Source organism: Anas platyrhynchos, chromosome 2 (assembly GCF_047663525.1).
Source record: "Anas platyrhynchos isolate ZD024472 breed Pekin duck chromosome 2, IASCAAS_PekinDuck_T2T, whole genome shotgun sequence".
In the NCBI taxonomy this organism is placed as follows: Eukaryota; Metazoa; Chordata; class Aves; order Anseriformes; family Anatidae; genus Anas; species Anas platyrhynchos.
This window is the reverse complement of record NC_092588.1, coordinates 19,071,754-19,098,859: the sequence shown is the minus strand read 5'-3', so window position 1 is coordinate 19,098,859 and position 27,106 is coordinate 19,071,754. Positions and strand designations below refer to the sequence as shown.

General features: G+C 36.3%; 1 protein-coding gene across 2 annotated transcripts in view; it reads right to left on the bottom strand.

Moving 5' to 3' along the window:
• ANGPT1 (angiopoietin 1) overlaps positions 1-27,106 on the bottom strand; it is a 182,076-nt gene that overhangs the window by 70,894 nt on the left and 84,076 nt on the right. For both annotated transcript variants that reach the window (XM_005025877.6, XM_005025878.6), the window contains 2 exons: positions 26,968-27,089; positions 15,944-16,176 (listed from right to left, as the gene is read on the bottom strand). In XM_005025877.6, the coding sequence (XP_005025934.1) occupies positions 15,944-16,176; positions 26,968-27,089 (355 nt within the window). The remainder of the gene's footprint in view (positions 1-15,943; positions 16,177-26,967; positions 27,090-27,106) is intronic.

Here is a 27,106-nt window from a genome sequence, read left to right as displayed (position 1 = left end):
TTTTGTTTTTGTTTTGTTTTTTTAATTGAAAGTTAGACAAAAAAATCATGATTATCTCCCAAAGTTAGTATCAACTGACTTTTAAATCAGGTAAGATTTTAATTTCAGATGAATTAGAAGTAGATTTGAAAAATGATATTCTAAGGAGATTCGTATCTAGATAACATATGTAGAAACACAACTTTTTATTTTGCTTAGAGACTAGAAATAAATAAAAAAGTAAATAAATAAATAAATAAATAAGCCTGCTGTTTTAATCAGAGAGGAAAGTGACAAGGACAGATAAATGCCCTGTATATGCCCAGATCCTTCTGTCCTCCCAGTATCAGCCAGCTGAAATACCTGATGTATTTCACACAGCAGTTGTAGTAATTTCCCAATAATCTTCTTTTGCAGCAGTGGGTGAACCAGTGTAGCCAGGAGAAGATGACTTTCTATGGGTGCCTGTCATCCCTCCCTCAAAAGTTGGTGACCTTACTGGAAGGAAAGCTCAGTCCCTTGTGAAGCTGCTGCTGCATTGTTACAGATTGTAGCACAGTATATTTAGCATGATCAGCATAAAGTTCAGTTTTCCTTAATATATCAGACTATAATTTGCAAGAACAACCCAAAGTTATCAGAAAATTAATACCCAGGAATGTTACTGGTAATGTTCTTCCATAGTAGAATATGTTTTTTCTAAGGTTTGATATTGTTTTTCTAACTTAATATTCCATACAGTTTCCAGTCAGTTTCCAAACCACTTCTCCCTATCATTCAGGACTTTTTTTTTTTTTTTTTTTTTGACATTATGACATTACATAGACCTTGAATCCATTATACATCAAGTGAAGTTCCTGAATGTTGCACTGGCTGACATATGGCAAATGTGTAAATAAACATTAAAGGAGTAGTAAGACTAAGTAAGTAGTAAGTAGGAAGCTGTTTTAAAACAAAACATGTAGCCATCAAATGTCTTTGTACTGCTTAAACATCTTAATTGACTTTCCAGTTTTCTAATATTAGTTTAGCTTTTTTCAGATACAATGCTTACACCAAAGTTTTATGTATCTGAAGAAAAAGATAAGTCTATGTCAAGCACAATAATATCACCATTTTTTAAACCTGAATGCTTAGCCAAAATCTGGAGCCCTGGAGGACTTTTTTGTTTGCCTTTTCCGGATGAATAAACTGGAGATGAAGTAAGTCATGCTCCTTTAAAGCAATGATGCCTATATGTAGAAACCTGCTTCCCTGAACATAAGAAGAATTAACAAGAGAAATACATTTCTTCCCTTGCACATTCAAAAGACTTCTGCTTAATTTTTAGTCCAATAGTTTTCTTCCAGGCTACACTAACTATGTTTCACTACCTGCTGAATTATTTATTTCAGTTATCAGTCCTTTGGTTGCAATTGCTTTTCTCTAAGGCCCTGGATGATGAATCAAGCCCAGGCAATACAGCAGGTACCATCTGTAAATGCCCAGAGCTCTACCAGATGACTGCTCCCATGTAGGTTCACGAGCCCTGGCAGCGTGGCTGCTCTGTGGCATAACAGAAGAACAGGAACCCAAATTGATGGGGTTTGTGCTAACCCAGGAGCTGTGAACTGCCAGGGCTGAGCAGATTTTTTGCTACTTTTACTAAATAGGCATTAAAATTCGGTAGGAAGCTGGGGTTGGCACCTGAGGCTGAAGCCTCTTCATTTCTCTTGGAAAGGCTTACTGAAGCTTGCAAGTGAGAGAGAGTGCTGTGACACACAACGCCCTCTTCCCAAAATGATAGCCAGAGAAGTCCCATCACTGGTTGTTAGCTCTGATTTCATGCCTGATAATAAGTAACCAACTAACTGGTAAGAGCAACTAGCTCCTGAATTATTTAGTAATCTAAAGTCATCCACTAGGAGCATGAAACATTTTTTTTTTTCTAGCTATATGAAAATTATCTAATCTGATCTCTACCAGAAAAAAGTATTTCAAAATTATTATTTTTTTAATTTCTGATTATTGTTAAGAAAATGAAGTTGATATCTCACCATTTTCAAGTCTGTCAGATATTTAATGAAAGAACATTGTGGTTTGTCTGTAAGAAATAAGGAATATCACACTGCAGTTTATTATGTTGACTGAATCAATAAAAACATGCTCATATTACTAAATTGTTTAAAGACTGAAGTGCCATATTTGTGAAATCAGTTGAGTCTTATGTCCTCTAGCGATACTGCCAGTAAATGAAAGGCAGCTGTTGTTTTTTTTTTCATTATGGTGACTTAGAGAGATATGCAGAGATTTCTGTAGTGTCTTAGTTAATTATTATATGTTAATAATTTTAATGTTTTATTTACATAAATCTAATTTTCTTATAGGACTCAATAGTCACTATACATACCAAAAGACACTTTAAAAAAAATAAAATTCTTGTGCTTTTGAAGCTTAGAAAGAGAAGTCTTTCTCCAACATCTTATTGGCACGTATAACTAATCCAAATTCTAGCTGCTGTATCAGAAGTATCTGAGGTGAAAATTTCTGTCCCCAGATGAAGAGCTTCTAAAAATGAAAAAAGGTGTGTTTGTAAACTGATGTCTTTTTACCTACAGCTGCAGCATTCCAGATCAGGGTCATTCAAGGACTACAAAATGGCAGTTTCTGTCTGTAACCAGACTGCAGACCAAGTTTGCCTTAATCTTGTCATGGTTCCAGACATGTGGTGAGGAATGCTACACTTCTGTAAGATATCCCATATCTCTGACCTCTTTTCCAGCCATTTGGGTGCAGCTGCTCTGTACCACCACAGTTCTAGTTACAATGGCAAATAATGCCTGGCTTGCAAAGCATCAAATCAGGAGCAGTTTGCTAATGCTATCAAAAGGATGTCAGTCAAATATCCCCAGTGTGGAAGCCTGCAACATGGCCCACACATGTATATATGTTCCCAGAGTTAGCAGCAGGAGCCACAAACAGGGCTGACAGAGAAAGGGTGAAGATAATTTTTGTTTTGAGGAGGAAAAATATGGACAGTTAAAGTCACTCAGTTTTTGCTGATTTACAGCCAGAGGTATAGTGTAGTCTGTTGTTTCATTGGCCTAGTCTATCATACACCATCCTCTGCTTGAGAACAAACATTAAACTGCAACCTAATCACTGGTAGTGATGTCCAACTATCCTCTGAAACAGACAACCCTGTGATAATACAGCTTACAGTTCTTCAGTCTATTGCAAATGTTCCATGCACCAGAGGGAAATGCATGAAGCTGGAGGTGCTTAAACTCAGATTTGCTCTTCAGGTGTTGCCTACAAACTAAAATGAGAGCATGCTTGTGTCCCTGTCAAAAAGGATTTGAAAAGTGCATTTTCTAGTCTAGTCTATTCAGATACATAACATATACTATGTTTTATCCTCCTAAAACTATTTCTGGATTGTTAAAGCTGCTGATGTTACCCTATCTGGACAATGTGAAAAAAAAAAAAAATAATATATATATATATATTAGAAAACTTAGGTTCCTCTTCTCCTAAATTAAAAATACTGCAGTTATTTATATAGATAGAACATCAGGAGTTTATATTTCTTTTTATGCATTCAGCTAGCTAAGTAAAAGTTTAAAAGCAAATTTACACGTACAAAGTACCCAGTATAAATTATTATAGAGAAAGACATACTACAACCATCTGCTACAAAACTTACTCAAAGGTCTATATTGTACCATATTAACACAAGTCTGAGTATCATCATCATAAAAAAAAATAATAATAATAATTAATAAGTTTCTTCTGGTTGTCTGGGAGTCCAGCAGTCTTTTCCAACAAGTCATCTTGTGTGCATGCTTGTGTGCACACATCTGTTTATTGGGGAGTTGGGAGAAAGTTTAGGACTGGAGTTTGGATATATACGTTCCTTCCAGTGAAATATTCATTCATTCACCAAAGTGCTTTTCAAAGTAATATTTCTTTGTGAGATTGCTCTGAATCTGGAAAAAGAGTTGGCCAAAGGAATATTGGAGAAAAAAAAAAAAAAAGTTCATGTTGACATACTGGAATAAAGTATTTCTGTTCTGGGAACTAGACTATACAGATTTTCATGACTAAGGGAAGAAAAAAATCACATTCCACTGCTTGAAGCTCTTTCTTTTTAATTTGCGTCCACCCTAAAGCTATTGCTACAAAATCAAGTTTATAGATTATAAATTTGTGGATTATATATAGTTTATAAAACTGTTCTGTCCAGGCTCCTAATAATGGCAGATGAGTTGTGAGAGTTGCTGTGCTAGCATTGTAGATCCAACCTACCCATTACCCTGTCTCCAGCAAGAGGCCCTAAAAGTCATGGAGCTTCCTCACCAGCCTGCCCCCAGGCCTGGCCAGCCCAGCCAGCTCTGTTTCTTTCAGCAGAAGAGAACTCAACAAGGGAGCCTTTGCACATTGTTCCCATGTGCACAGAGGACATCACTGAGCTCCACCATCTCTTGGATTCTTCCAGGGATCTGTGGATTTTGTTGCGGTGACATCCATGGTGCCCCTTTCCAGTTCCTTCCCTGGATATTTTTGATCTTTTAACCCTGTGGCCTTCTGTTTTCTTATTATAATTACCTTTTAATTACCTGCAATACCTATTACATACCCTTATAATTACCCATTTTCTCCTTATTTTCAATTTCCTTTAGGTCTTTCCCTCTCCAGGAAGGCCTTAAGGTTTTGCAAGGGCTAATCCAACACCTAGCCCAAAAAGGAGACTTCAGTAAGAATAGATGACTGGGAAAGAGGATAAAAGCAGGAAAGCATTTCCAGGAATTACAGCATAGGATCATCCTCTGGCAGATATAATATCTCTATATTTAATGAACTTCAGATGAATTTTCTTCCATGAATTTCAACACCTATCATTTCTATATTTTCCTTCATTCTTCTTACTGCCTGAAGCAGCTCTAATATACTTATTGGACTCCATATCCTTCATCATCTTTTTTTTTTTTTCAGCTTTTTTTTTTTTTTTTTGAGACATAGGGTCCAACAGTTTACACAGCATTTTATCACATTACGAAATATACAGTAGTACATTTTTTTTTCTGATTTCCTTTCTGTTTCTTCTTAGTAACTTACACAATACTATTTTCATTTCAACCATTAACAGGCAAGAAGCACATCCTGTGTTTTTCACTCAAGATTTACTCGGGAGTTTACCTTGAATTTACATGGCTATTTAAGCTGGGAGAAAGCAGAACTATAGAACTCCTTCCTCAGGCTCACACGTCTGCTGAATAATTAGGTTGGGAAATGCTGGTCTTAGTGTAAGTTTTCAGAGTTTATGACAGTATAAGTAAACATCTTCTTTTATGTCTAAAGGAGATTATTACCCAGAATCAAAAAGCAGGATGTCATTTAAAGATGTGGTGTTGCTCTTCCTGTGCTGTTGGTTGTAGACTGTCTCCATAGCCATGGAGTGAATCAACTTAGACAAGATCTGGCAGAATGTTTGTTTTTTGTTTGTTTGTTTATTTGTTGTGGTGGCGTCGGGGTTTCCAGAAAATCCAGGGGGGTTGTTTGTTTGATTGTGTTCACAGAATCATCTAAGTTGGAATAGACCTCCAAGACCACCTAGTATAACCTCTGACCTAACACTAACAAGTCCTCCACTAAACCATATCACTAAGCTTTACATCTAAATGTATTTTAAAGACCTCCAGAGATGGTGACTCAACCACTTCCCTGGGCAGCCCATTCCAATGCCTAACAACCCTTTCGGTAAAGAGTGTTGTATTATTTTATTTTATTATTTTATTTTATTTTATTTTATTTTATTTTATTTTATTTTAAAACAGGCATATAATTCCGTTGGAAAAGCTCAATTAATTTGACTTATCCTGTGAGCCTACAATCACTAAATTGGAAGGATAAGTGGAAGTATTTTGTTTCCGAGGAGCAACAACAAAAGTAAAAATAGCCTTCTTGCCACCAGTCCCTAGCACCTCATACATACCACTTATTGCATGTGGGAGGTGCAAATGATTGCATGAACCTCTTTTAATACAACAGAGCAAAACTACCAGGCCATGCTGAAATGCATCAAGCAGGGCTAAGTAGATTCTGCCAGCATAGGAACTAGTGCAGTCTCAGATTCATTAGGAATGCTAAGGTTCATTATATACAAGAATTTCAGATCCACTTCTTTTGGGGGGGATGGGGGGAGGGCAAAGAGAAAAGGTGTAGCAAATTAGTTGCATCACATTAACATTTACAGAAAAGTTTTAGCAACTAATGGAATATTATATTTCTCTTTTTCCCCCCTCTAAGAGTCTGAAGTAAGAAAGGCAAATAATAGCAGCGCAAGAGCACTCAAGCTATCCAAGTACTTATTAAATAAATCACTTAAAGCAGAATTTCCCTCCTGTAGTGCTGCAGGAATTGACTAAGTCTTGGAAAATTATGTTAACATAGTGAGCTTTCACCCTCTCCTGGGCATAATTATTTACTACCTAATAAATTATCAACAGTTATCAAGTTTGTTTCCCAATAAATCCAGCCTTAGTGACTGGTAACAACAATAATACTTCGATTCACTGTGCATTTGAAAGGCATCGCTTAGGAATACCATAAAGTGGTCCTCATTAGTGAGCTGAAATAGAATGCCTTATGGCCCATTTACAAAGAGATAAAGACGCTTAATTATCCAGCTGCAATATAGTTCCTTAATAGTTTCTGCTTGAGACAGCAATTTTGTGAGTATCCAGCCATTCACTGAGAGATGAGAACTAAAGAAGTCTTACACAAACTGCTACAAGAGAGATTAAGCCACTGGCTTTGTTTAATATCTCTAGTGTCCATATTTCTTTAATTGATTTATATTTTTCCACACAGGCACCCTAATGTGCATTTAGTGTTTCCAGCTGAATCATGGTATTCTTAAAAAGAAATTTTTCATTAACAAGCCATTTGGTTGACACCAGCAGTGTTGTTGGCTGGTTCACATACGCTGATATCCCCTCTAGTATCTTTTGTGTAAGTGAGTAATACAATTTTCATGAAGACGAGTGAAGGGGGATTTAGGGACTGAGATATGCAGTAGGAATGAGAGTAGGTAAGTGATTTCAATATTAGCAATCAAAAACTGAAATGCAAAAACATATACACAAAGTGTTTTTTTTTTTTCAGCAGTAATAAATACTGATTTCTTACTGTCACCATCAGCAACCTAATAGGGATGAAATACAGGAATCCCAAATCTGTTTTGAAGAGTTCAAATATTTTCCCACTGGCAGAAATTTTAAATGATGTATATTTAAATTAACTTATTTAAATATTGTATCTCTGATAAACCACTGTCTGACTTGATTGTTACTTTACCATATTTTATTACATAGTGTAAATTGAAAATAAAGTTATGCTTGCCTGAACAATATATAAAAAATTAAATTAAATTAAATTAAAATAAATAAATAAAATAAAAACTAATAAATAAAATAAAACAAAACATTATGACTTCGAATATAATTGTTTTTTTAGTTTTAGAAAACAGCAATTATAAAATTAATTTGTCCCAATGTAGACACTGATCATATACATAGCAGCACTTCTTTAAAGGCAATAGAGAGAAAAAGGCACTTTCAGTTGCAATTCACCTCAACCTAAGACAATACATTTGAAAAAAAAGTCCTTTGCTGACTCTAGAGGAAGTCTAGACCAGATCTCTACATCTACACTGTTAATGTTAGGTGAGTCAGGGGAAACTGATTCCTTAAAACTATTAAGCTTTCTGGGCATCTGAAAAATGTGTATGAACACAGAAAGTCTCCAAGGGGAACAGGAAGTCTGTAACACATGAAAAACAAAAACAAAAACAAAAAAACACTGCTGATGTGTATGTTTAACGGAACACTTACACAACTGTACAAAGGCAACCCAGCCTCCAGCTGCAGCACTGCAGCGCTTCTATCATGTACTCAGCTAGATTCAGCTACAGCAAGGTTAAGGGGGACACCTCTTCCATGCCACTAAGTGAAAAATTAAGACTCAGTATTTCTCCACAGATTTCACAATACATATTTCACAAATAGAGGCAATTCAAAAAGTGGCATGCATCTATAATAGTGACAAGAGCTTTGTGAATTATGGGCAGAAATTTTTTCTTATAATAATCTTCTTCTATTTTTAGAGTAGAATAGAACAGTTCAGTTAGAAAGGATCTTCAGAGATCATGCAGTCCAACTGCCTGATCACTTCAGGGCTAACTAAAAGTTAAAGCATATCAACGAAGGCATCTCCAAAAGACTCTTAAACACTGACAGGCATGGGGCCACTCTAGGAAGCCTGTCCCAGTGTTTGAGTACCCTCACAGTAAAAATATTTTTCTCTACTTCCAGTCTGAACCTCCCCTAGTGCAGCTTTGTGCTGTTCCATTGCGTCCTGTCATCAATTACCAGGTCTGGCACCTTCCTCTCCACTTCCCCTCCTCAGGAAGTTGTAGAAGCTAAATGTATTTCTGCTATTGCTTTCAGATGTCTTTAAAACATACTATCACTTGCCCATAGAATTTCTAATGCAGGAAGAAGTAGAGGGAAACTGAGCAGATGCATATTTCTGTATTCTTGGACAAACATATCGTCAACCTTAGCTGTAGCTATCTGTCTTGTCACCTTTGAGAAACAAGGTAGGGCTTAATGACAAAATTAGGTAACTGTGTTCAGATTCAGGTGTGGCTGCTCCAACTTTGTCAAGCCTGTTTAACTGTGTTTTTAATTCATAAAGTCATAGAATCATAGAATGGTTTGGGTTGGAAGGGACCTTTAAGATCATCTAGTTCCAACCACCCTGCCGTGGGCAGGGACACTTCCCACAAGACCAGTTTGCTCAAAGCCCCATCCAACCTGGCCTTGAACACTTCCAGGGATGGGACATTCACAGCTCTTCATTGGCAACCTGTGCCCGTGCCTAGTTCTTTCCTATATCTAATCTAAATCTACCCTCTTTTCGTTTAAAGCCATTCCCCCTTGGCCTGCCATTCCAATCCCTGACATAGAGTCCCTGACAAAGAGTGCAGGAAAGGCACTAGAAGGCCGTTATAAGGTCTCCCCAGAGCCTTCTCTTCTCCAGGCTGAATAATGCCAACAATCTCAGCCCATAGGAGGCTCCAGACCCCTCATCATCCTTGTGGCCCTCCTCTAGACTCATTTTAATACTTCTGTGTCCTAGTGCTGGGGGCCACAGAGCTGAATGCAGGGCTCCAGGTGGGGTCTCACAAGAGCAGAGTAGAGGGGAGAATTACCTCCCTCACCCTGCTTCTATTGATGCAGCCCAAGATATGATTGGCTTTCTGTGCTGCAGATACATTATTAATTACTATTAAGGAAAAATAAAATAAAATGATTCAAAATTCACAGTGTCATATTTTTTTTTATTGCATTGTGGTATGTTATAATACCCTGGTAATACAAAATTTAAACTATCTGAAGTGACTGATATGCCATATTCAAGGTTCCTGCCTGGTGAGTTATGCTGCATCATGCTGGAAAATAAAAACAAACAAACAAAACCAACAATGTTAAGGATGAAGTACAAAAAGCAGGCAAGTGCTTAAGGAATGAAAAGAGATTGCTAGAGAAATGGTTACCTCAGAATATATCTCAAATGAATACCAGTATTATTTTCTCTGTGCACATAAAACAAAGAACTTTACATGTAATTTTCTACACTATCATCTAATGTGTTAAATAGTCTAGTTATTGTATTCCAATATATAAATGAATCAGTATAATACAGAAAATTTGCTTTGCTGAACACAGTTCAAATATTAAGATTTAAAATATTCTTTCAGAACACCTGAATCTGTAATTCTATCTTGGGATTCTGACTAGGATTTTTTTTCCCTCTCTCTCTGTTTTTAAAATACTGGCTTGTATTATATAAAATGTCTTTGAAGTCTTGCTAATGAAGTAGACCAGCATCTCTGCTGGGGTAATTTTCCTAATGTCAATGGAGTTTCCCCTGTGTCTGTAACCTTCAGGTCATTCCTTTGATGTTCTCATTGTATTCTCACTCTGTTCATTTCAGCATAAATTTTAACATTATAACAACCATATTCTAAGAAATGGAATAGACTACTTACAGTATAATGTCTTGAGTAAATTAATTGCTATGTTTTTTTAAAGTATGTATTCTATGAATACATTTTTTGAACATATGTAGAATTTTCTAAAATATGAAAGCTACCCATAACCCAGGAGATTTGAACCTTTTTAGAAATGTCAGACTTACTAACAAAGTTATTTACTTCATGAACTCAACAGGCACTTCTGGGGAGGTAAATTCCTAGCATATATGTGTATTATTCTGAGAACTAAGCTTAGCTTCTTGTTTGCATTCAGGAGGAAGCTAATGCTTCATTTCTCTCCTACTAGGAGGTCACAAAACCAGACATTCATGACAAAAATTTTTGTATTGTTCCATTACTCTGCTGAAGTATACAAGTTTAAACCAAACATTTTTAACAAGCTATGTTATTATGCAATCTGACAGACAATGCAAAACAACCTGTGAGAAGGACAGTAAGTGTATGATTAAATATATTTCCCCACTGAAATTTTAAATTTCCTTATGCTGTGGGTAGGAGCACTGGGGCAACTCTCTTAAGTTATGCAAATGCATATTAACCCAGTGGACATGCTATATCAAGTTTCTTCTACTGGACAAAAAAAAAAAAAAAAAAAAAAAAAGTATTTGAAAATACACGTGACTTTAGCCTGAGTGCATTTTGTGACCCTTGGCTTTAAACATAATTTCCCACTGGACCAATGAAATTTCTGAATCACTTAGTTTGAACTTGTGTATGATTCTTTGATGATGATCTTATCTGTTGCTTAAAACAATTTGTAGTGCATTCCTTGCAATTTTTTGAGTCATATTTTTATGACTGTCTAAGCAGCACTATATACACTTTTCACAAGTAATTTTTCTGATGTGGAAGCTTAGAAAGTCTGTCATGTACTATTTACTTTTACTATTATTTGATGATGACAGCAATGTGCCAAAGTCAATAGAAATTTTATTTTTCATATTTTGAAGTACTTCATGTAATACTAGTTATTAGTGAGGGAAACGTCAATTTGATTGGAGTTCTTAAAATTCTAGACCTTTACATGCAATCCCAAACATAGTATTTTCATCCAGAGAACTGCACAATCTCAGAATGAATAGAAACAAGGAGGTTATTGATGAGCAAATGTTTAGTTTACCCATTCATGTTTACAAGACTAAAATGGTTTATGCATTTTCAGACAAATAATCCTCAAAGCAGTATGAGGAATGAACAGTTTTAAGAAAATAATCACAAAAATTTAGATGACTTTTGAATAGAATGTAGTCTTTATACTACTCTTGTTATCTTCTATAGGTAAAGAACTTCTGCAACCTTGGAGGTTGACATTATATCTGTGGTTATTAATTAAGCCTTCAACTCAACATTTCTATTTCTTTATTCCTCTGCTGTGGAGAAGTAAATATTTCAGGCATTTGTCTATATTTTAATTTGCAGATTGCTTAATTTCTAAAATGTTTAGTTTTCTAACATACCAAACAATTGTTTCAATGGGAAGGCTAGTGTCTGAAAATGCATCTTTTTTTAAGAAATTCTATTTTAGAAATTTATTGACAGCCTGTCAAGATTGTTGTCCCTGCCTAAAAAGTACATAAACAATGTGACATATCTGTTTAGCCATAGACACATGGCAAAATGGAGAGAAGTGAGTGCCCATGGTATGCTGAATATGTTTGACGCTCTGTAGGCTTTGTGACTTTTAAGAGTTTCTATTTTTATGGATTGCACGCAACTGAAATACTAGAATCACTCACAATAGAAGAGAGGTGGGTGATATTTTGGAAACTGAACTCACAAAAAATTCATGTTTGACAGGTGGCCACTATCTCAAAATCAGTCTGTTCCAAAACTGACACTGAAAGTAGGATCCGGATTTTGTCTTTTGGTCAATCTACATTTTTAAATTTTATCCTCTGTCTTTTAATTATGTTTTTAATTATTATTATTATTTTTCTCTCTTCCTCATTTGCCTTTATGTACTTCAGAAATCCTCCTAACATTTTTCTAGCCATGGTTGATGTACCAAAGTAGATTATACTGTAGGGTTGTCATCCAGCAGTAGGGACTATGTTTCAGCTTCTCAGAGTTTAAAACTAAACTAAAGCAGTTTCTGGTCAGCCTTGTATCTCCACACTGGTAAGCTAAATTCATCACAGACTTCTAGCAGGTAGAATTCTAAAAGTGTTTCTACTTATTTAAATTAATATAAAAATAGATCTTATGATACAATGATGTCATTACTGGAATAAATTTATCTCACATTTTGTAATGAAAAAACAATGATTATCACCAGCTCGATTTCAAAAGTCATTCGGCTCTATCATTATTTAATAATAATAATTAAAAAGAAAATCAGTTCCATGTATTGGGAAAGTCTGAATACTATGACTTATGCAAAGGAGAACATAATTTTGTTGTCTGTGACTTTTATCTAGGGTGAGATTTTTAGGTGTCTTGATACTGATAATGGGTTTTAAAGTATATACACATACAAGTAAAATATACAGACCTCCACTTTTATGGTTGAAAATCCAGCAAAGGTACTTAAAGGCATTCACAAAATACTGCTGGGTTTAGCCACATTTTGCAATTCCTCTCAGCTCCTGTTTTCATCCTTGGTAAGTTACCCATCTTTGACAATCTGTCATTTTAGACTTGATGCCTTGCTTAGGCCACAATTCCTTTCAAAGATGAGTGTCGCCAATTAAAAACCTGAAGATTTTAACGCTTTAACAAAAGCCCATCTTTCATGGGTTCCTCTGCTTTTTAATAATTCAAAAATGTTCATCAGTCACAATGATGTCTAGAAACCAACAGTTTAAGTATTATCTTTTATCAATGGAAAATCTCAGTGTTATTGGCTGTCTCTCTTTTCTCTAGCATTAGTTATTTTGTATGTTTACATAACAGCATCCTACATACTTTCTTTCTCATCCAATAGTTCTGTTTTTTACGTCTCTCTCTCCTCATAAGGAAATCGTTCCAGGTCTCTAATTATTTCCATTATCCTATTCTTTTCTGGACAATTTCCATTTCTGCTATATCCCTTATGAAATTAAATGACCAATATTTAACACAATGTAAGACAGAAGTGGTGTCACTGATTTATGTATCACATTTTGCTATCCTCTATCTCCCAATAAATACCGATTCTTACAGAATATTTGATGTGTTGAACATTAGAGCACATGTAAAGACTTGTGCAAGATTAAACTTCATATTTTTTCTGAGAATCCAGAGTAGCTTCAGTTGCATTTCCCACGCAGATTCTTCCATTCTCAACATATACTTGCTGGTAGTAATTTTTATTACAATGCTTTATTATTTTGCCTTCATTGTCCTGTACTCCAAGATAATATTATTTGAACTTAGGCTGCCTGATTTCTTCTTCAGCTGTGGATGGGCTTGCCAAAAATATTGGTTAGCTTGACTTAGGTAGGAAGTGGAAACTTTTCTGCAATTATTTCTCTTTAAATTTTATCATAAAAGTATCCAATGAAAATTCTGACCATGGTAATTCACAAATTGTAATGGAGTCCAAAATCAAGAGTTCGAATTAGGCAAATAAAATTATATTTAGGCATTTACCCTGCTAAGTATTTTGACTTCCACTGTTCCTCAGAAATAAAAACACTAATGACAATTCAGGTTTTCAACCACTTGAATTTGGAGCCAGAAACACAATTTTAAAACTTTAAAACTTCTGAAATCCTCATTCAAAATCTTTATAAGAAGTAGCTGAGGAAACTAATTTTAGGAAAAATGTTTATTTTTATTTTTTTATATATATATTTTTTCATTTGAATCAAATTCCAAATAATTGGAAAATCTTTTTCTAGCTTTAAAAAGAACTCGCAGTATATCTCTGTATGAATAATATATCTTTCATACTGATATTAATTTTAAAATACTCCTGAGCTCTATTAGAACACCCTGAACAGAACATTGCCAGGTTTCTTTGCCAAAAGACCGCAAAACATAATAAAGGATTTGCATTGCATCACTGTGTTTCTCTACTGATATGAGAACAGCCCTACTATGAAGGATTTTATTTACTTCAGAATGCTGGGGAACTGTATAATAGAATAAGCAGAAGGGAATATTTAGAAAAAACATCAGGAGAAAAAAAAGGAGAAAAAAAAAAATGGAAAAAAAAAAAAAAAAACACAACAACGTAGTCTATCAACATGGGTCCATACATGAAACACTTCCAAAGGACGGAGATGTAATCCCCGTCACTGGAACTCTTCAGATTTAAGCCACACAAGTTGCATGGGAATATACAGTAGGGAGCAAACCCACACTGACTTTAGCTAAATAGTGTGAATGATAAAATATGTCCTTATGTCTTTTAAAACAAATAATGAATAACAATGCAGGTGAAAAGTATTATTATATTTTTAAAATTTTAAAATCATTAATAGCACTTAGAGCTCTAACATTACAATGAGCAAATGTGCTTCATGGAGTGCTTGGTAAGGTTTTACATAGACCTCTGTCATCCACACTCCCTGAATGACTGGCATAACTTATATGTTTATGGTTTCTCTCCATGTTTATTCTGTATCTTCTGTTAGAAGGGTTTTGATGGCTTCTTCCCAGATGTATCTCATTTTTTTTCCTTGACTTTCTTTTCTATTTTTAACCCACTACATGGCATATCAGGCACAGCATTTAATACCCTTTTAGCTGTTAATCTTAGCCTTTCCTCTTATATTCTCCCTTACACCTCTTCTTCTCTCTATTCTATTTAACTTTGTTAACTTTGCCCTGTTGTTTTTTGTTTTTTTTTTTTTTTTTTTTCTTTTGTAGGTATTGAATTGTTTTTTGTTTTCTGTTTGTTTGTTTGTTTGTTCAGTGTCCTGTTTCCATCCCTCACAGTAATCTCCATTCATCATTTATCCCCTTTTTCCATTTCCTTTAGTCCTGATGAACGGAATGTCTTTCCTGAGACAATAAGAAATGTCTTTTTCATTTGAAAACTAAAATCCTACATGAATTTATTTCTCAGTGTCTATAAGAAATGTGTTTACTAACAAAAGGAGACTTGAGGAGAATTGTCCTAGATGACTCGTCAACCCATTCTTTCAAAAGATGTTATTTCTAACATGTGTTTTTAGTGTGCCTTACATACTCAGAAACAAACCAACAAAATCAAGCAAGGCAGAAGGAAGAAATATGATCCCTTATTTTAAAAAAAAAAAACACACTAATTCAATAGAACAAATTTATTTTTTGAATGGCTACAGCATCATATATGCCTGCATCCGAGTACACAAAGTTCAAAACACATATACATGTATAGAATTTTAGGTTACTTTCCTTCATTTAGCACCCTTTTCTCTTAAGTGACTATAAAGGAAGTTTAGAGTAAATTAGATATAGAAACCTATGAATTTAATACCCATAGTTGGTCAGATTACTCCCAGCAGGAGGCAGATGCTCAGAGGAACAAATCAGTATTGCTAATGTGAAGCCAATGCAATTGTGGCTAACATCAGCTAAGGCCATGGTATACTCAATGATATTAAATTTAGAAAAACAAATATGAATGTTAGCAAAAGGGTTGGCCTCAGCACTGTCTGAATCTTATTTGATTTGTGGATTCTCGTCAGATTTGTGCATTCTCAGTTATAATCATAGAATCATAGAAGTATTTTGGTTGCAGAAGACCCATACAATGATCAAGGCTAGCCATCATATAACACTACCAAGCACACCAATAAAAATGTGCCTAAATGGCACAACCACACGTCTCTTAAGTACCTCCATGTCCTTTCCTTTTTGGAATAAGCTCATTTAGTTCTACCATTCTAAAAATACGGCCCTAGAGAAGAAATTTTCTAGTATGTGTAATGCTTTATAATTCAGCTTTCTTACCTCCTTCCTTGGAACAGAGGGTGATTAGCGTATGAACGGTATCCATCAGTTCAATCTGCTGCTTCTGCAGGACACTGTTATTTGTTGTTGCCTTGTTCAACTGTTTCTCTAGTTCCTGGATTATGTAGCTTTGTCGAGTGACCAAATTTTGTAGATTCTCTTTTTCCTCCTTCAAAGTATCCAGCTCCTCTTTATGCCTTTCCTCCATTTCTAAAATTTTGTGCTCAAGTAAACTAAAATGAAATAAAACAATTAGCCAATATTATTTCATGCCAACATATTTATTAATACAGAAAACAATGATACTTTATTTTCACCATAGAATTCAGTACATAAATTATTCATTCTAAAAATGTCACTTCTACTAATTCAGCCCATTGACTTTCTCCATCAAGCAGCCAAATATTACTGATCTCTAAATTTAAGATGTTTGCATACACTAGTACTTAGAACAATGCGCATGGAGTTATACTCATCCAAGTGCATGAGCATATGACCAGTAACACATTTGTATATAACAAGTTCATGTAGAAAAGCCAAAATTGGGCAAAGGAAGGAGAAGAACAGGGCATTGAAGAAGACATTAATGGTATTATGGATGGGTCAATAACGTAAAAGATAAATAAAAACATAAACTAAGGAACAGTTTGTGAAGGGCCTTACAACTGAATGGAAGAAGGTAAGTGTTAGGAACTGTGGAATGCCATCAAAGCATATGGAACCCACAATAAAATTACCATTTGATAGGCTGTGTGAAACTGGGAAATGATGGTATAGCATGTGAGTGGGATCTGTTTTCACATTTCATAGATAAAATCTGTCAACTGTGAACAATAATTTTTTTCAGGCCAGTGCTTTGACATTGTTGTGGTGAATTGGGTTTACATGGCAAGGTTTGGATAGCCAGAGGACTGTAGGGTTGGCCTCTGTGGGCCAAGCCAGTGAGTGATGCTGGTCAGGCCTCTGGGAGAGCAGATTTAAGAAAGGGGGGAAACAAACAAACAAGCAAGCAAGCAAACAAGAAAAAAAAAAAAAAAAAAAAAAAAAACGACAAAAACAAACAAACAAACAAACAAACAAAAAAAAACACTGCTGTGGAACATCCGCTAGGAGAGTGAGGAGCGAGAAGCAGCCCTGCAGCCCCCAAGGTCAGTGCAGCAGGAGGGCAGGAGGTGCTCCAGGCACGAAGCAGCAGGTCCCATGCAGCCTGTAGAGAGGCCCCTGGTGGAGCAGGCTGTACCCCTGCAGCCCATGGGTCCCACATGGAGCAGATCTCCACGCTGCAGCCCCCCCATGGGTGGAGGAGCCCCCGGTGGAGCAGGTGGACGTGGCCTGGAGGAGGCTGCGGCCCATGGAGAGCCCCTGCAGGAGCAGGCCCCGGGCCGGAGCTGCAGCCCGTGGAGAGGAGCCCACGCAGGAGCAGGAGGTCTGGGGGGAGTTGCCACCCATGGGGGACCCGTGCTGGAGCAGTTTGCTCCTGGGGGATGGACCCCGTGGGACAGAGCCATGTGGGAGCAGCGCTTGAAGAGCTGCTGCCTGTGGGCAGCCCCCACAAGCTCAGCTCAGGAAGGACGGCATCCCGTGGGACGGACCCCATGGGAAGCAGGGGCAGAGAGGGCCTGTGAAGGAGTGGCAGAGGCAAAGTGCTAGAGACTTGCCTCATCCCCTATTCCCCTGCTCAGGGGGAAGGAGACAGAATCGTGTGAATGAGGAGGTGTTTTTAATTTGATTTTAGTTTCTCACTGCTCTACTCAGTTCTCAATAAGTAATACGTAATAGGTAATAAGTTACATTAATCTCCCTTACACTGAGTTGGTTTTGCCCATGATGGTAACTCCCGAGTGATCTCTCTGTCCTTATCTCAACCCACAAGCTTTTTTCATCCTATTTTCGCCTTCTGAGGAGGGGGAGTGAAAGAACAGCATGGTGGTGCTTAGCTGCCCATCAATATTAAACAACCACAGGTGGGAGCTTAGCAGAAAGATTTTAATAATATTAGGTAAAGAAATAAATTCATCCCCTCTGCTACTTTCTTCTATAAGTAATTCTACTGTACGTGCCAAAAGAGGTGTTTCTCATGCCCGTAAACCAACCGGTGATTACAAACTTCCCAACAAACCACTTCCTGTCCAAGTTAGTCTTAGATTTTATTTATTTGCACTCTCCCCTACCTCTTTTTTTTTTTTTTACTTCTGGATAATAGATCAGTGGCAAATTGCCTGCATAATTTCAGGTCATTTAACCTAACTGAAGAATGTAATAAAATCCATATGGAGTTGTTTCTATTAGATATCACAAAGCCTTAATATGAGCTGTTACAAAAGATAACAATGCAAAGATTAAATTCAGGCCCTGGATTTGCAGTACAAGCTAGAGTAATATTATATATATATATATATATATATATATATATATATATATATATATATTTAATTAAGGAAACTAAGCAGCAAATCTCTCTCTGAAATGTTATAAATGTGGGACTTACATTACTTTCATAGATACTGAAGAAAATATACTTTGCAAGATCAACATACCTCGTTCTGTGAAAATCACAAGTATCTGAGAAAGAGGGAAGAAAAAATGAAAGGATGGGAATGGGAAACACTTTTTCTTGTGGTCAGCTTCATTCCCAAATGCAAGGGGAATCATGATATTTCATTCAAAAGGCTCATTACATAGTAACAAAAGCATAACAAGATTCAGTGGGCTGGAATTTGATGATAGAAGGTCCCAATATAAAACAAAGTTGAGATATTAAAAGCAAAGATAATAAATTACTTTAACACTTTATCAGACCTGTGGCTAATTTTTTCATCACTTAAACTCTAACATTAAACACAGTGCCTTTATATTCTGGATCTTTTGTGTGTGTATGTGTGTGTGTAAGTCTTTGAGCTTTGTTAGACTAATTAGTGCAGTTAGCAGGAATGGATGAAAATGTTCTGATGGAATTGTTTTTAGTCATAAAAAAATGTTCAACAAAATAAAAAGTTCAATGTGAATTTTATAATTTCAGCATTTTTATGCTGATATATTTTATTTTTTTAGCATTTTCATGGCAAATATATATATATATATATTTTTTTCTGATACACTATAAGTTATACTAATCAACTTTGAATAGGAACAAGGTGGACCCTGGGCACAGTCTGTGATAGAATGGGTGCTAGATGTGGCCACAGCACAGTGTGACATCCTACTTATTTAATATCCTTTTATGACAATGTTATCCATCTAGTGGACAAAGGGAAAGCAGTGGATGTGAGTTTTTTGGACTTCAGTAAAGCTTTTGATACTGTCTCTCACAGTATCCTGGACAAACTCTCCAGCATACAGCTAGATATATACACAATATGATGGGTGAGCAACTGAATGGCAGGGCTCAAAGAGTTGTAGTAAATGGGGTAATAGGGTAATAGTAAATCAGGCTTCTGGACATGCACTAACGGTGTTCCCCAAGGCTCAATTTTAGGACCAGTTCTCTTCAAAGTTTTTATCAATGACCTGGACACAGGAGTTGAGTGTAAACTAAGTTTGTAAATTACACTAAATTAGGTGGAGCCATTGAGTCTCTTGAGGATAGAAAAGCCTTACAGAGAGATCTTGATAGATTAGAGCACTAGACAACCACCAACCATATTAAATTTATTAAGAACATAAGAACAAGTGCTGGATTCTGCACCTGGGATGCTGTAATCTTGGATGTCTGTACAGACTGGAGGACAAGTCTCTGTGATGGAATCTGAGAGTTTTGGCTGATGGTAGGCTCAATATGAGTCAACAATGTGCTCTGGTGTCTGAACGGGACAACAGTATTAAGTGCATCGAGCACAATATAGCTAACCAGTCAAAAGAAATGACTGCCCCACTACACTCAATGTTGGTTTAGCCTCACCTAAAATACTGTGTGCAGTGTGGGGCTCCACATTATAAGAAGAATATAAAACTATTAGCATGTGTACAAAGGAGAGCACCAAAGACTGAAAGGTCTGGAAGGCATGATCAATTTGCTTGTCCAAATTGAAATTATTTCTATATCTGGATGATTTAATGTATAAAACTGTCTTTGACAGCCACAATATGCACATTGTGTTATTTGTTTCCCACCATAGCCTTCTTAAGACCACAGTAAGTGAACCCATGGTGATGACAGTCTTATTTGTAGCAACACTGGCCATGTCAAGTAAGAAGGAAGAAGCTGACAATGTTTAGAGCTTCCCTGTTTGGTGTCTACAGAGACAGACAGCAAGCAGATGTTTTACAGCTTTAGCAATAATACATCCTAATATTTATGAGTGGTGTGTCAACAACATGTGGTGGAAAGATGGGAGTGTCACAGCACTTGGTTCCTTTACAGTTTTCTATGTAGATTAAAAGTCTTGTTATTATAAACTGCAAAACTAAGCTATTTTAAGGAATGCATACGCATTTGTGCAATGATCTTTTCATATCCACAAATCTACAGCAGATAAGAGTAAGTCCTGAGGATAGGACCACTCCCTATATTCCTGGGAGAAATCTGTAACAACTGCATTTCATTTTGTTTTACTAAGAATCAGTGAGAAACCTTTGCTCAAAGCTCTAATGAACAAAAGCAAAAACTTCACATAGATTGGAGACGTTTGTACTGGCCTGTTCCAAAAGGAAGAAATCCTTAAACAGCATGAGAAAAGCTGTTCTTATAGCCTTTGACTATAATGTGGCCAGAATTCTTCATACGTATTATTGTTACATAAACACATATTGTAGCTCATTTAAATAATAAGAAGTTCTAGAAAACTAATTGATACATTTTTAACATGATGAAATCAACTACAGGGATGTTTAGATTTTTTAAATGGTTGTCAGACTACTCTATTTTCTCTGTCTTCTTTCCACATTGAATAATTTCTAACAGCCAAATAACACAAAGAATTAACTTTGCTGATTGATTTTATCAAAATTTTAAAGAGGCATTATGAAGGCAGATTCAAAGTGAAAATATTTCTACTAGTTTTCATTAACGACTGTTGCTGACATAAAAAACTTACAGAAAGCCAAAAGAAGGCTATACCAATTAATCAATCTGTAAACATTGACTGAAATTGTTGTACAACATTCTTTGATAATACTTTCCAGTAAAATGGCATGGACGGTAGTGATTGTCTCTTTTACTGCAAATTTACTGCATAATTTTCCTATGGGTTTGAAAGCATTACAGACATAGACAGATGAAGCAGTCATGGGAACTACAATACAATACAAATAAATCACCATTTACTAGAAGAATCGTACACACACAGAAATACATGTACAGTATTATAATGCAGCCTTCAATTTATGGGGGGCAAAATCAGGCATGTGGGGAACAGAATGAAGTTATGAAAAACAAATGTTATTAATATGGCTAAATATTATACTATCCATTGGACAATGACTCCTTCCTTGGAGTTATTAACTAGAATACATTTAAATACAATGAATCAACAACAAATACCTTTAATTTTCCTTGAAAGTAACCACGTGCCACTAGCTTGTTCAGGCTGGGAATATATTTTCAACAAATGATATCATAGAATCATTAAGGTTGGAAAAGACCTCCAAGATCATCTGGTCCAACCATCACCCTACCACCAATGTCGCCCACTAAACCATGTCTCTAAGCACCATGTTCAACCTTTCCTTAAACACCGCCAGGGATGGTAACTCCACCACCTCCCTGGGCAACCCCTTCCAATGCCTGACTGCTCCTTCTGAGAAGAAATGTCTCTTAATTTCTAACCTACACTTCCCCTGGCATAATTTGAGGCTGTTCCCTCTAGTCCTATCACTAGTTATCTGTGAGAAGAGGCTGACCCCCAGCTCCTCACACCTTCCTTCCAGGCATGCATTGTAGAGAGCAATAAAGTCTCCCCTGAGCCTCCTCTTCTTCACACTAAACAACCCCAGTTCCATCAGCCACTCCTCACAGGACTTGTGTTCCAGGCCCCTCAACAGCTTTGTAGCCTTTCTCTGGAAATGCTCCAGGACCTCAATGTCCTTCTTTAGTGAGGGGCCCAAAATTAAACACAGAACTTGAGGTGTGGCCTCAGCAGAGCCGAGTACAGTGGGACAATCACCTCCTTGGTCCTGCTGGCTACACTATTCCTAATACAAGCCAGGATGCCTTTGGCCTTCTTGGCCACCTGGGCACACCGCCAGCTCATGTTTGGGTGAGCATCAATCAACACCCCCCAATCCTTTTCCACTGCACAGCTTTCCAGCTGCTCTGCCCCAGGCCTGTAGGCCTGAGGTTGTTAGCCTTATAGGGTTGTTAACCCCCCATAGGGGTTGTTACCCCTATGTTGCCTGTATTAGGATATAAGCCAGTGGGATGCTTTGGTGCAACTATGCTGTGTACACCTGATACAGATAAAGCCCTCTGATAACACTGAAGAAAGCAGAAAGCTAGTACAGAAGTCAAAGAATAACTTCCAGTGAAAACTACTATCATTTTGAAAGGTGATGAAGTAGAGCATGTAGAAAGCAATCTCATAGCTCTCAGGGGAGGAAGGAAGTCTGGTTTAGACAATCTGCCTTATAAGGTACATAGTTTATTCACTAATCCATTCCAGACCATGGCAGTTTAAGATATTTTTTTTAATCTTTGTTTTCAGAGACTTCAGTTTAGACATGTGGGAACAGGATATAGACCAGATCTTAGAGATGGACATCTTTTGCATTAAAATAATCTTTTAAGAAATCTGGACTTATAAGAAATACAGACAAAACCATTTACTTTGTTGAGCTCTTCAATAAATAAAGACAAGGAACGTCACATTAGAAAAATTTCTTTGGCTGTACATACATGTTTTTCTTGAATTAAGTATGTATGGGAAGATAAACAGGTAGAGAACTTAAACACATTTGACTACAAGAATGATAATTTTCTCATTAGGATAGCTGCTTTGTAGTTGCTTTTATATGAGTGATTTTTTCCTTGTACTGTTATGTATTGACTTGGTACTTAAGTAGGTAGTCTTATTGGTTTAAGGACATTTGGAAAAAGAAAAAAAAAAAAGTATCCCCATATTTCTAAAGGCCAGTGAAATATTTGGTTACTGAGACTCACTTTTTGTGATTGAAATCACAAAAGCAAAATGGAAAAAATTGATTTATCTTTTTCAGTATATGCAACATTTGCAAATAAAACTCATATCCTCATCTTTTACACAGTAAAATGGTAATTCATCATTCTTTAGTACACACCTTAGGAAACAATTGTTCTTTTACTGACCATTAGTCTAGTTTGATTTTCTGCAAATTCAAGTTAAAACTTATGTTTAAATTTCACTTCTACTTCTTATTGCTGGAAGATCCAGAACTCATTTGACTGAATAAAAAGGAGAAATATAATGTAACAGAAAAGTTTTCACACTTGCATATTGACATAAGTGGCACACAGTAAGTTAAATGCATCTGGGTACACTGAAAAAAGAAAAAGAAAAAGAAAAAGAAAAAGAAAAAGAAAAAGAAAAAGAAAAAGAAAAAGAAAAAGAAAAAGAAAAAGAAAAAGAAAAAGAAAAAGAAAAAGAAAAAGAAAAAGAAAAAGAAAAAGAAAAAGAAAAAGAAAAAGAAAAAGAAAAAGAAAAAGAAAAAGAAAAAGAAAAAGAAAAAGAAAAAGAAAAAGAAAAAGAAAAAGAAAAAGAAACTCAAGCACTTAAGCAGAGAAATCTTTCAAGAAAAAAATTAAAATAGCTTTTAAAAAGCTCTTGTGGGAGAAAAAATGGCAGTGTAAAACACCACCATTTATATTACAGTGGGTGGGAACCCACAAGAATAAATTATTTATGGCATGAGAGCATTCAATAGAAACAAGATACTGGGGCAAATGTTACTCATGCTATGAAATATCTTTCACTTCAGGGGGATAAAAAGAAAAAAAATCGCCACTCTTCCCAGCAGAGGCAGGAAGCAAAGCATTTAAGGCCAAGAATAAATATATTTCTAGACCGTAGAACATGCATTGGTCCCCTGTTGATAAGCAGTGCTCATTTTATTTCAGGATACTATACAAATTACTGTAGTATATCAACAATCAGTTATTATAATATCTTACATTTCTTTCATCCAAACTCCATTTCTTTGAAAGTGATTAGGATCTTTATTTTATATGGAGGGAATTTTAGCACAAAAATAGAAATGATCTGCCCAAAGTACACAATCTGTTTTGATTACTTTTTGGATTATAACAGTTCCTGCACTCATTCCCACCTGCTGAAAAGAAAGGCTCTTTGCAAAACGTTTATAGTCCATATAGGCAACATGGATAAAAGGAGTTCTCTAATTTATTAATTTGAAAATGATGTTATACAGAGGGATTTTTATACATATATAATTTTGTATATCAATTTTATCCATTTAAACTGCAGACAACTACTGAACACCACCATCAGGCAATCTTTAAACGATGTTTACATTTAAGCAAGCTAAAATCATTGGCATATTCATTAACCTATTACCTCCTGTGATCTTAAAGATTTGTCCCACAGTGAAATTGACATACGCATAGTTGATTACAGGATCCTTACAAGACCAAGATTACACAGTTTTTTGTTAGGACTAGATAATGATACATTAAAATATGAATCATCAGCTGCTTTAATCATGACAACGTCCTCTCCCTAATTTTATCAGTCCCAAGGGCACAGATAGCAATGAAACCTGGAAGGTCTTTGCTAGGTTCTTCCTTCATTATAATGAAACACATATACTTATAAGAGAAACAACTGGATGTTGCTCTTTAACATACCCCCTCTCCTTTTCCTCCTAAATACCAAGCTAGACCATACTATCATGACACAGATCATTTCATCAAAATGTCAGTCAAGTCAAAGGTCAATTTAAGTCAAACTTAGTTGTTTACTGACATGGCTTTACACCCTGACACATTGCTAAGATAAATAAATTCAGATTAAGTACACAAAGCCTCACATAAATGACTCAGTCTCTTGATGAGTCAATAAAATTTTGATGCTAAATAGATTACAACAGCTAAAAATACAATCATTTACTTAAAAACAAATTTTGCGTCAATTCAAAATTGAAATAAAAAAAAAGAAAGAAAAAGAGAAACAAACAAAGAAACCACCCACAAACATTTAGGGGAATTATTTAATCTTACCCCTGTTTTATAAGCTGTAAACTGCCAGTTTTCATAACCAGTAGCGCTAACTGTATATTATTTTGCCAGCTTTTCAGCTAAACACATTTCTTTATAATGACATATTCTATTTGTCATTACTATGTGGTTCTTTGCTTTTTTTTTTTTTTTTCTTAGCAGCTTCATGGTACTGTTAGTCTGCTTCACATATAACCCAGGGCAAAGTCATTCCACCTCAGTCATTGCTGATTCACGTTCAGCAGCAACATTTTTGGCAAACCATCTGATCTCAATTTAACAAATCCACTACACCCTGTGCATGTATAGGCTGCTTCAGTATCTACCTCACATATAAAGTCATTTGCTCTATTTTAGTGTCAATCATAGCATACACAGGAAATGGGAACCTTAGTTCTGGTCAGATTTACACCACAGTTACTCTTTCTAGAAGAGAGCCTCCCTGCTTAAACATGGCTGTTACAGAGACAGCAATAATGTCAGCAGGTTTCTAGACAGGCAGCCACGAAAGCAGATGGCTTTATGCCACTGTATTGGGTGTCTGTGTCCAAGATTTGGACATGGGGCTTGAGGGTAGAAGTCTGATGGAGCCTGTGTAGGAAGAGGCCAGGACTGCCCTTGAGGCTGGGGCTGTCCTACATGTATGCCAAATACAGCCAGCACCAGCCATTTCCACAGCAGGGCACAGATGAGCCCAGCAGTGATGCTGGTGGTTCCTCTGTGACAACATATTAGAAAGGGCAAAACCACCACATGGCAGTGAGGAGAAAATGTGGAACAAACAGCCTTGCAAAAAGCATGGTCAGTGAAGAAGGAGGGGAAGAGGTGCTCCAGGTGCCAGAGCAGAAGTTCCCCTGCAGCCTGCAGAGAGTGGTGGAGGGGGCTGTCCCCCTGCAGTCCATGGAGGACACCACACTTGAGCAATCTCATCCTGAAGGACAGCAGTCCAAGGGAAGGACCCCTGTGGGAGCCAGGGAAAAGCATCACGAGGAAGGAACATCAGAGAAATTCTGACAGACCATCTCCCTGTGCACACCCTGTTCTGAGATACCAGGCTGCAATTGCAAGGATTTCAGGCATTAACAGAGAGGTGCCCAAACTTGGACTTTATACTGGTTCAGCCAGTTCCTTGTGGCACTACTTGTTTGGATGGTTTGGGTGTGCTGTCAGTGCATCAGCTGCTATGCACCCCAATTTAGGAGCTAAACTAAGCCTCTGTCAATGTATGAAGATAGCCTCACAAATGAATCCAGGGCCTTTGCGGGATTCATACAAATACTCTAACACAGAAAGGGAAACTTCACAGCTTGGTAAGTTATGTGCTGCTGAAGAGTTGGTGTACTGTATTTTTTTTTCCTCTCTTTTCAATTTCAGCATAAATCCAACGTGTTTATTGTTCACTTATTTTTTAAATAAAGTATGGCTCCAAGTATGTGATACAGAATGAAATGTTATTCTAAAGAGAGAGATTCCTCTTGGATCTTTGCGTTCATTAAATTTAGATTCTGAAGATTTTCAGCTTTGCATAGATTTTCAAATTAGTTGATGATCTCAAAATTTATTCTAGTCTGCTTAAAAACATGCATACAAGTTATCCTTATGTTTTTGAGTAGCAGAAGCTACAGTCATATGATTGAGCTGTCATGAAACAAATTGAGATATGAACTTACAGTGCAAACAAAAAAGCAGCAAAAATCAACTTGCGTTTGTCATAAGGAGCTAGTGTAAGTTCACACCCTAGCTCTTTTAACCATTGCATAAATATTACGTGTACTTACCATATTTGCTTCTTCTACTCCATTGGTTGCTTGAAACAAAGTATGCACAGACCACTTTATGATGAACAGAGAAAGAATTTAAGAGATCAGCTAGTCATTCTTACCTGTTCTTCTCATGAATTTTCAGAATTTCATGCGTCTGTTGTAGCAGCTGTTTTTCTAGCTTGTATGTTGACAGTGAATTTTCTAGTAGCTGAATTTCAAGTCTGGATGTTTGATTTAGCACCTTAGGGATAAATTAGA